At 42.0% G+C, this 10,958-nt stretch overlaps 2 protein-coding genes across 4 annotated transcripts in view; one reads left to right on the top strand and one right to left on the bottom strand.

Annotated features, from left to right (window-relative positions):
* Positions 1-10,958, top strand: part of LOC117761837 (olfactory receptor class A-like protein 4) — a 946,130-nt gene that overhangs the window by 559,536 nt on the left and 375,636 nt on the right. The window lies entirely within an intron of this gene.
* Positions 2,323-10,278, bottom strand: LOC117761816 (G-protein coupled receptor 61-like). 3 transcript variants are annotated; one of them, XM_034586081.1, is made up of 2 exons: positions 9,977-10,278; positions 2,323-5,057 (listed from the first exon to the last, which is right to left on the bottom strand). In XM_034586081.1, the coding sequence occupies exon 2, from the start codon at positions 4,839-4,841 to the stop codon at positions 3,438-3,440; it is 1,404 nt and encodes a 467-aa protein (XP_034441972.1). In that variant the 5' UTR covers positions 4,842-5,057; positions 9,977-10,278; the 3' UTR covers positions 2,323-3,437. The 3 variants fall into 3 exon arrangements, with proteins under 3 accessions (XP_034441972.1, XP_034441973.1, XP_034441971.1); XM_034586082.1 differs by lacking the exon at positions 9,977-10,278 and adding an exon at positions 6,803-7,704; XM_034586080.1 differs by lacking the exon at positions 9,977-10,278 and adding an exon at positions 6,859-7,702.

Below are 10,958 nucleotides of genomic sequence, written 5' to 3'. Positions count from 1 at the left end.
AACAAAAGGTCATTCTAACCAACAGAAAGTGAAGGATTATTTCAGTTCAGTCTGTGATAAAATAACAAAAACAAGTGTCAGCTCTGGTTTAGTTGAGAAAATATATTTTAAGAATTCACACACAAGGGTGTCTTGTTGGATTCCGAATAGAGCAAGCTCCGCCCACCGCCCACCACCGCTCTGAGAAATGTCACTAGGTAATAATTGCCATGGGGATGGCAGAGCCTGACAAAGCTGGGGGCGGCTTGACTAAGGTCCATCGTGAGGTGTGAGGCCTATCTATCTATCTATCTATCTATCTATCTCTCTCTCTCTCTCTCTCTCTCTCTCTCTCTCTCTCTATCTATCTATCTATCTATCTATCTATCTATAGAATTATGAGAGTGCATCGAAAATGTTTTACAAACATAGAAAGTCTTTATTACATCTGCATCTCTCACTCATGTTTTAGCCATGTTGTTTTTTTTCTACACACATTCATTTCATTGCAGTACAATGGAAGTTGTTCTTTTATTTCAATCACAGCATTTTGAAAAAACAAAACAATGAAATCGTAACACAAACATTCAAAGTCATTCACAGTTTGGGATATTTAGAAGTGATGAAAAGAAGAGATCGAGCTCAGCAAGCTTTTGATTCGGTTTTGGCTTTGCCACTCAAAAAAAAGTCTGAATAACCCTGTGTCCATATTAATAAAGGATCTGTTGTTTCAGTCATACATCTCCACATACAGTTTATCATCTGAATCCCTAACTATTTGCTATAAAATACAAATTCCTCTCATCATCAAACTCAAGCTAAAAAACATAGCAAAATCTGAACCTTCATTTCTAATAAAAGCTCAACAAGCAATCACGTCGTCTTTAGGCCTTGTCTACACTACTGTGGAGGTTTTTTTGAACGGATATTTTCCCCTCCGTTTAAAAAAAATATCTGTCACCACAAACTTTCTTTTTATAAAATATTTCTGTCCAGATGAGAACACAAAAATGACAACAAAAGCTTAAACAAGCATGTCGGGCCAGCAGGTGTCGATAAAGTCTACATCAACAATCCGTCAAAGACCAGAGAAGAACATTGTGAACATGCTCAGTGAGCTTTGCTCCTGTCAACCAGTATGTAAAGCACAACAGCCTGGTTCCAGAAGTAAAAATACCATTCATGTTCTTAAGAGAGATTTTGTTATCAGCCATAATATTTTAACCATCCTTCAAGGTAGATTTACCGCAAGCTACGAGACCGTGAAACAATGTTATATGCTCCTGTAGACAAGTCTGTATGATATCAACTGCGTTTTAGGAAAAACATGTTTTAAGCGCAATGTCAAGGAGAAATACTAAACTACCCACCATCCTCAAGTGTAATAGCAAAGGCTTTGATTAGTGGAGCTTGCTGCATAGAACTTGTAAACCATGAAAATCACGTTGGCTTGGATCGGATGGGTCAGTGTTACATTGCGTTTACCACAGAGCAACCATGATTTCTCTTTCTAACATGCTGTGTTTTCTTTTTTTTGGAGATGAGGGTAAGAGCCCACTTGAGTGGAAATTACTACTTAAAGTTTAAATTCAAGAAGAAGCATGATGGAAGTCATTGGAAAGGGGTCGTTTGCAATGGTTTATGGGATGTGTAGGTTCCTTCAATTTAAAAATATTATGTACACAGTACCCTTTGCCTTTTTCTATTTTCCAATATTTCTTTTGCTCTGAATCAAATGTTGTCATGATTCAATTTGTAGCTGGTTGGTCTGGTTCCAGGCTTAAAACTATTTTTAGAAGGATTTTTTGAAACGTCAATGAAGAAAATGAATTACTTCAGGAAACCAGGGCTGTTCTAAAGGTGGACGGTCACTGTTATATTCTATATTCGCCATTGCTGTTGGCGCTTGTTCATAACACTAAACAACAGTGGACATGCGTAAGCTGTGATGTCATCCCAGAGTTTGGAAGGTGTTTGTAAAAAGTTTTTGCGACTTTAAACACCATTTGTGTGTGGAACAAGAGATCAAAAATACATTTTTCAAATATACTCATTAGTGTGGACAGGGCCTTAGTCTCCTTACAACATTAGAATAGTGTGCAGGAGTCACACCTGACATGGAACTGCGCATGGGCTGTTGATTAATTTTCCTGCATCTGAGGTACTGTAAAACCCCGGATGAGCAGGGTAGTCAAAAAATCATGTATTCTCCTTCCTGGATAAAAACTTTCCACAGCTGAAAAACACACAAAGAAGGCAGTTACTGCATACGTGTCAAAATACATCAGCCTCATTGAGATGAAACTAATGACAAATACTTACACTCACTAATAATAATAAAAAAAAGGAAAATGGGTGTGTCCAATTGCAACACACAGCCCAAACTTATACAGTTTTACTAAACATAACATACAGTTAGGTACATTTAACAAAATGCAAGAATTAGGATCATTTTTGAATGCAATGCAGTGCATCGATAGAATACTGGTTATTAAGGTCTGTATCCAAATATACTTGTTAATACATCACATGGCAGAAAGCTGGGTGACCCGTAAGAGATTAAACCTACATCCTAAACCGAGTCACAGCAGATCTGGTTTTGTAGGAAATCAAAGAAGAATGATTGGACAATCACCAAAAGAAAAGGAGAACAAAATTGTGAAGTTTGTTTGTAAACAACTTTTCGTGATTCCATGAGAGTTAGGTCACAATATGTTTGCCTCCTAATCTAATGTGATCAGATTGGCTTAAGGGTTAGAGTGGCGTTATCACTGATGAACGCCCATCGACCAATCAAAAATTATTCTCATTCTCCTCCAATGGATACACCCAAATACTCAAGTCATAATTATTTTGTATTTTCTTGTTGTCCTCTCTGATGTTATTTTTCTTGCAGTAATTTACAAAACTCTTTCTAAAAATATTCAAATTGCCACAGTCTCAAAATGATTGAATCAACGGTTATGAACATGTTGGTGTGTTCAGGCAAATCGTCCTATAGCAGAACATCACCAGTGTATTTCAGCCAGTGCTGATTCATTCAAGATCAAAAGAGATATTCTTAAAACGTTTAGTACAAGTACTAGTTGCTGTAATATGTTATTTTTAATTTTAAGAAGTTACATCAGTGTTAATTCACTGAGTCATTTACTGTACAGAGCTGAGCGGTTGTGTGGTAGGCCAAAATGCAGTTGTGTTTTTTTTTTTTATCTATTTCCCTGGTCACGAGCAACAGGCAGAAATAAATTTTAAACAAATGCATTTGACTGTATCACAGTGACTAGATGAAATCTGATGAGGAAGAGTGCAACGATTCAAAGATACAATTTAAAGTCATTTCACTGAGCGACCTGCTGGACAGCTTTCAGTAGAAATAGAAAAGGCATGTTTTCCTGAAACACTTTACATCTGAATGACCAAAATGATACTTAATTTTAGGAAATAAAGACATTAATAACTTAGTTTTCTGTATATATATGGTTGTTTTTCCCCTGTTCATTCTCAATAATCTCTGAAGTCTCCTCTGCAATTTGTCCAGGGATACGGAAATCAATGGGTATGGGCTGTGCTGGCTCAGGTGGTTGGGACGGGGTCACAGGGCAGCAGGCCTCCCCCTTTGGGCTGGAGGTGCTGTGAGAGTTTTGAGGGTCCAAGTTGCAGCCGGTGCCCTGAAGAAACTGGAGGAAATTCTCCTCGATGGATCCTTCGCGGCTGGGCAGTCTGTCCTCGACCTCGACCCCTGCTCGACGGAACAGGCAGGGAAGATGTTTGCCCAGCTCCTCCCGGATCTGTCTGTTGAGACAGCCGTAGAAGAAGGGATTGGAGGTGAAGCAGAAGTAGCCGATCCAGGTGACCACTTCCTCCAGAGAGGCCAGTGCAGCTGGCGGGCTGGCAGCCAGTGCTGAATACAGGTGGAAAGTAAAGTAGGGCAGCCAGCAACAGAGGAATTGCCCACCGACTGCCGCTAACACAGCTGCAGCCTTTCCTCCCCCAAAGGGGCGATGTGGAGTCGCTCTGTCTGTCCCCGTCCCTGTCCCAGAGCTGGTAACCATAGTGGAACGGCTGCTGAGTGACTCTGACCGCTGGCGACGAGGAGTGTCCATCCAGGTTGGCAGAGGCCCGTGATGCATGGCAGCTACCCGAGCCACTTTAAAGACATTGCAGTACACAACAAGAATGACCAGAAGTGGACACAGGAAATACACCAGAGTGAAGAGGACCATAAAGGCCAAGCGGTTTGACCCTCCCCCCGTCCAGTGCAGCGAGCAGCGCCTGTGACCCTGAGCAGGGGGAGATGGGACTGCCCCACCTCCTCCTCCTCCAACCCCACTACTCTCCAGAAGCGGCGTTCTTCCACCTTGCAAGAACCAGGCAAGCAGCGGCAGAGCAGACATGGCCAGGGCTTTGACCCATATCCCCACCAGCACTGACGCTACCAGGCCAACAGTCATCTTTACTTCATATCGCATGGGGTGCATGATGTAATAATAACGCTCCACGTTGATGACGGAGATGGAGAGGATGGCAGCGCTGACCAGGCACACACTGAGAAAGAGGTAGCTCCTGCACAGGGCCTCCCCGAAGAACGCCCGGCTGGAAAGCATGCCAAGGGGCATCAGCACCAGGGCTGCCAGCAGGTCCACCACGCACAGGTGGAAGACAAAGGCAAACTTGTGGAGCTGTGGCGCCTTGGCAATGACCAACATGACGGCCGCGTTACCCACCACCGCCAGCAGATCCATGAGCAGCATGGCCAGCAGGGCTAGCGACTGGGACAGAGCCCAGCCCTCGGGCAAAGACGAGGCAGACATGTTTGACACGAGCTGTGGAGGCGAGTGGGAGGAGTTCCACATCGGCTCCATTGAAAGGTGGGACAAGGCGGGCGGGCAGGATCAGTCACAGGCCCATCACCCATCCTTCAAAGCCAGGAAGTACGGCCAGAAAGCAGCGGCTTGAAAACGAGGTCAAAAGCTGCCTGGTCTTCCGCAGTAGGATGCTGTGATTGTCTGGAGGTTTAGAGTTTATGATTCATGTCCTTTTATAAAAATCTTCATGTCTGCGATCGGTTTCAAGCCAACCTGAAAACAGGAGAGAAACATGGGAAAATAAACGGTGAGTGTATATTACACTTTGTATTCATTCCAATGCCTTTATTGTCAATGCACAGTGTCCCAGTGGAAAAGATAGTAAGATACAGACAAGTAGAGACATTACAGTCTATATACATACAAAAATCTAAAATTAAAACACTAGGTTAGTTATATACAGTTATATTGCACATAGTAACATTGCACATGATCATATTGCACGGTTAGACAATCCTGGCTGGTGGTGGCATTCACAGATGCAGTGGCTTTGAAGTGGGTTTTCTCTTTTGTATTCATGTCATAGGCATCCTCTTATTGGCACTTCTGGGTCATATGAACTAATCCAACCAATCAGGTTGCTCATGCTAATGAAGTTTTATAAAATCCCCCTCAACTTCTATGATCTCTGTTCAGGCAATCTAGCTAATAATAATAATAATCCAATACCAGCACTCAAATCAATCAACTCAATTCATTACACATTTTTCAACCTATTTAGTAATATGCTGACAGAACTGCAGGAGTTGAACAATCATAAATCATCATGCAAGTTGAGCCACTTGAACATATCATGGTTCACATATCTGCAGTCATCACGTTCAAAATGCATATTGACAATCAACTCGTCCTCTTAAAAGATGCAAATATGGTGTTTTTTATATTGTTTTTATATTGCATCCAGTCTGGTCTTCCCAGGCACACATCCTGTCAATGCACGGATCCAAGCTAATCCCCCCAAAAACAATCATAACAGACCTTTTCCATCACATCCTCCCCAGCTGCGTGGACTCATATAGAAATACGTACACACCGAGGGTCTAATCTAAGACAGTGGATGGCTACTACTCCGAAAAAAATAAACAGTCGTCAAATGCAGGGAGGCCCTCATAAGCATGTACCCCATATATGTATATGTCCAAATCCAATGTGTGAGGTTTTTGTACATGAAACGCAACATGATGTCTGCCACTACCACTGAGGAAGTCCTGACCACGCAGGATGAGTGGATTTAGTGTTTCAGCTGGAAAAGCTGAGGGTATTCAAGGGTTACAGAGGCTGGCTGCATATTAACTGTGCCTATAGCTATAACAGGCAACAAACAGACACGGGTGGCTGCTGCTGTATATATGTCAGATCAAGAAAAAAAACCATTTGCCTGCTGCAATGAGTTCTTGCTGCCACAGATGCAACCAAAGCCCAGGTTGTTCTGTCTACAGTGATAATGGCACGAATCAGGCTAAAACCTGAGCTCTAACCTCCCTCATCACCTGTGAATGGTTGCCCTCAGTGAGCAGTGTCTCTAAATCCCACATAGGGGTACTACCAATTCACTTCAACCCTCCTGTCTGGTTTAGTCATGTCTTACCGCCTACTCATTTTTATATATTAATCATTAATGCATTTACACCCACTCTATAAATCAAGGCCCACGTTTTATACATCACATTACAGATTTGATCTATTGCTTGCGCTCAACAGAATATGCACAGCAGATAAGAAGAAGAGGAGGATGAGAACGAGTAGGAAAATGTGGTGAGAATCAGGTGGCGTGATGGTAAGAAACAGAGAGGGAGAGAGAGAGGAAGAGAGGGAGAGAGAGAGAAGAAGGCAAGATAGCGTTATGTTCCTGGATCAAAGTATTTCCTGATACAGCTGTCTGCAGCTTTGGTCTCTGAGGATGAAAACCTGCTTCAGCTCCCACTGCTGAGGCACACAGTGGACATCAATCACTCTACCTTGTGAATGCTGCTGAGGTGCTCGCCACTGCAAGAGCTCGTTTCCCTTCTCGTACCTTCATCTGCCTTGTGCATCCTCCTCCCTGGATGGCTACAGCTGTGACGGGCAAGGATGCATCTGAAGCGATGCTGATGTAAATGTTTGCAAAGCTGAGACACCAGCTCACTCTCTGCCTCATCCCCCCCCCCTCCACTCACACACAGTGACTGCAGAGATGGAGCAGGAGGCAGTGAGAAATAAGGTCCTGGAGCTGCTGCCTCTACAGGGTCCTAGTGTCCAGAGTGTATTATTATTATTACTCCTTAAGAAATAAGGACATTTATGAGGAAAATATGGTTATTAGCATGGAAATATATATATGGCTTACATATGTATATACTCAGCTCAAACAGCTGAGCGTTATTGCATGTGAGGCTGAGTGATGCTGCATTCACACACTGTCTGCAGAATCAGAAAGAAAAGGAAGACCTCCCATTATTATGCCCCGGCAGTGTTTGAGCATTATTCCAACATGATTACTTCCCCCCCAAACAGTAAAAATTAAGCTACTTGTTAGCCTACGTGTTAAGTATTTTGTAGCAGTGTGTTAACAAGTAGCTGAATTGATTTATATTGGATTTTGTTTAGATGTCACTGCCGGTGATTGTCCCTTTGCAGCTGTGTTGTCAGACTTTTTTTTTTCACTAAGCGGGGGCAGACTTGAAAGAAGCTCAAGACTAATAAGATGTCACATTGCAGACCTGAACCTGAAAGTGTGTTACATGTTTAAATTCCCTGTTCATGTTTGATTTAGGTATCTAGAATCGCACTTAGTAGAGCACGTACCTCCACCAAGGCCCAACAATCACCTCAAATTCTGTCAAGCTGCTACGTATAAGTCTCCTAAACATGCCTGATTTTCTTCATCTCAGATCCATGAATTATTCTCTGAGGAATCAACGGAAATGTTGGAAAACACCCAAGTCTGGATCAGCCCCAAAATTGAATTGGTTCTTTAAACTGTGTAGTATCCTCCATCCAGTAGTTTTTGTGAAATGCTGCTAATTATCAGACAAACAAAGAAACGCCAATGAAAACACAACCTCCTTGGTGGAGGCGATACTATGACTTCTCCTCACCCTAAGCCAAGCAACCCTGCAAGGCCGCCATTTATTCATGAGGATCAAACAGTGGTTTCCTACTTTTTTCAGATTGAATTCTGACCTGTTTTCCATTGTGTGACATGCCCCTCGTTTATTTGTTGTAGAAATATTTAGGGATAAATGGTCAATCTCTTTCCTACGCTTAACACACAGCCTCCAAGTACTCTCAGTGTGCACTCATAAATCCCTGCATGTGAAAAACGCTCCACAACCCTCATATCGAATCGCTTACTTCTTGCTCCTCTTCCAATTTATATCTTTTTGTCAGCCAGCGATGATTAAAGTAGTAATTTCATGGATTAAAGTGTACTCCAGTACGAGATTCACTGAGACTGTGAGGCATTGATTAGGCCTCAGCCTCCACAATCCCAGCTCCTCAAACTGGGGCTCCTGTTGCCACGGTGATCTTTTTCATACACAGTCCATCTCATTGCTCTGTCTGCAGAGGACAATGAAATCTGGGCTATTACGGGTAAGGCTACTCTGCTGAAGGAGCAGGCAGTGGAGCCGCAGAGTCCTGGATAGTTTTTCATTTGCATTTGTAAGGTTCCCCCCGCGATAACACGTATAAGATTTGCATTTCATGGAGATGACGCCTTGCACCTCTTTAACCACTAAAAAGCTTTTTTTTTACATTTTCAGCACCTCTCGTGAATTGATTGATTAATCAAGTCCAGTTATAGCCTTGTTATAATGATGTCATTGGTTGAGTCACCATGAGAACAGAGGTCTTCTTGTTGTAATATTTACTATTTTTAGCTTCAGCTCACATATCAATGTACTTAATGCATCAAGTAGCACATGCACGTAAAGAAGGTTGTTTGCACATGTGCAAATGTTTGTGTGAATGCACATGTAAGTTCATATGGGTCTTACTCTAGGCCAAACTGTAGACCTTGTTTTGTACGATAGAACATTGAATATCTTTATGTTTTGGACTGTTTGATTTTATTTCTTAAGGTTTTGATGACTTTTCAATACTGACTAAATGAATTATTGAATAATTGATAATGAAAAAAAACATTGTGATGTTAGTCGCAGCCCAACGTCAAGATCTCATCATCAATGAAAACCATTCAGAATAGTAAAGTTTTTATCCACGGTCTCACCATCCAAAAACCTTTTACCTTTAAATATCAGGCATCACAGTAAACAAACATTGGCAATTTAAGTAATCAGATTCTTCTATTTTAAATTCCAACCTACAATGTTGTAAACTTGACTGATTACAATCTAACATCATCTGTCTCCTCCCATCAATGCTTCCATCATGGAACATGCCAAGACAGCAGAACATAAGAAAAACATGCATGGTGCAGTTGGGTGGAGAGATTTAATGGCCAGCGATTACAACTGTTGTCATGGTGAAGATGTCTCAAGATGTCTGGCAACACTGAGGAAAGATGGGAAACATACTCACGCCTGTCTAACACATGGTGCGTCTAAACGCTAGACGCCAGAGAAACAACAGTGCGAGTATGTCGTGTGGTTTTAGCATGTTGTGTGAAGTATAAATGTCTGCGTGCATCTGAATGTAGGAGTGTGTGTGTGTGTGTGTGTGTGTATGCGTGCCTGAGAAAGAGATAGTGTGTGTGTGTGTATCAGGTGTTGACTCATGATAAAAATAGCCGAGTCTTGCTCGGCCAGCAGCACCAATCACTGCCACCACAAATACAATGGTTACCATGGCAACCGTGAAAATAGACCCCACATACAATACTCAGAAATAGCAAAGGACGTTGCACTAACCCCAGAGAGTCCCTACTGCCAATAATAACTACCGGTAGATACGGACGCATAAATATCAGCCGCACTCAGAAATAAAATCCTGCCGTCACATTCACCAAAACATAATTACAGCAGCCTACACAAACAATCGAGTCACATTCAAATGCACGTTTAGCATGGGTGTACCAGTGGGAGAACATTAACCAGCTCCTTGTGTTTAATAGCATCAAAGCAAACACACACACACACACACACACACACACACACACACACACAGATTGTTGAGTCGAGCTGCTCAGTTACCTGATACGAGTGAGGGAGCGATGCTGTACAAATGTCTAACATGCTGTACTAACAAGCATCTGTCATGTTGCATTTTACAGATATCAGGCAAAAAACTGTGTTGGAGATGAAGTGATGGATGTTGCCTTGGAGACACTTGGTGAGGAGGGTTCACAGCTTTACAGTCAAACAGAAGCTGGAGGAAGAGTTAAAACAAAGCCAAGGACTGTGTATAAAGGCTGAAAAATAAGATAAGAGCCTTTATTGGAGTTACTTTATCGGTGTTACCGCAGAGAATGTAAAGCAATAATAAGTAAACATGCAATATAAATGCAAGGGAAATAAAAATGGAATAGAAATAATACAGTGTAAACAGAATATGTACAGTGTGCGGATATATACAGTGAAACCGATAGAACATTAGCCATTTAACTGCACAGAAACACAGTAAACCTGAGTAAAGTGCTGTCCAGGGTTGATGCATGTGGTCTAGTGGAAGCCGAGCTGGTTGTAGGAAGGAACGACCTGCGATACCTCTCCTTCACACACTTTGGGTGGATCAGTCTGTCGCTGAAGGAGCTTCCCAGTGCTGTGATGGTGTCTTGCAGGGGCTGGGACTGGGTGTCCATCAGAGTTGACAGCTTCGCACTGTCCCACCACCTCCTAACATGATATATAATTACACTTATAAGGGCCATTCTCAGACTTTAAGCACATGTTGTTGATTATATGTGTCATAAAATAATAAAATTTATAATAAATACTTACTAGACTATTACAGACTGTAGTATAAACTCTTTTTACAACATGCATCTTCCACAATTGGCTGAATGCACTGAAGTCATTCTGTGAGTTATACAGTAATAAATAGTTGAGGTCATGGTGGCGGTGTTCCTGTGCTTCCAACAACATGTGTTACAGAGCATTGTTTTTCTGAAAGAGGTTGTTATCATTAACAGTGGAAATTTGTGATTAAAGACGAGGACAAAAAGCTTAAAAATAT

Source organism: Hippoglossus hippoglossus, chromosome 5, assembly GCF_009819705.1.
Source record: "Hippoglossus hippoglossus isolate fHipHip1 chromosome 5, fHipHip1.pri, whole genome shotgun sequence".
Classification (NCBI taxonomy): domain Eukaryota; kingdom Metazoa; phylum Chordata; class Actinopteri; order Pleuronectiformes; family Pleuronectidae; genus Hippoglossus; species Hippoglossus hippoglossus.
Note: the sequence above shows the minus strand (reverse complement) of the source record. Positions and strands in the feature narration are given on the sequence as shown.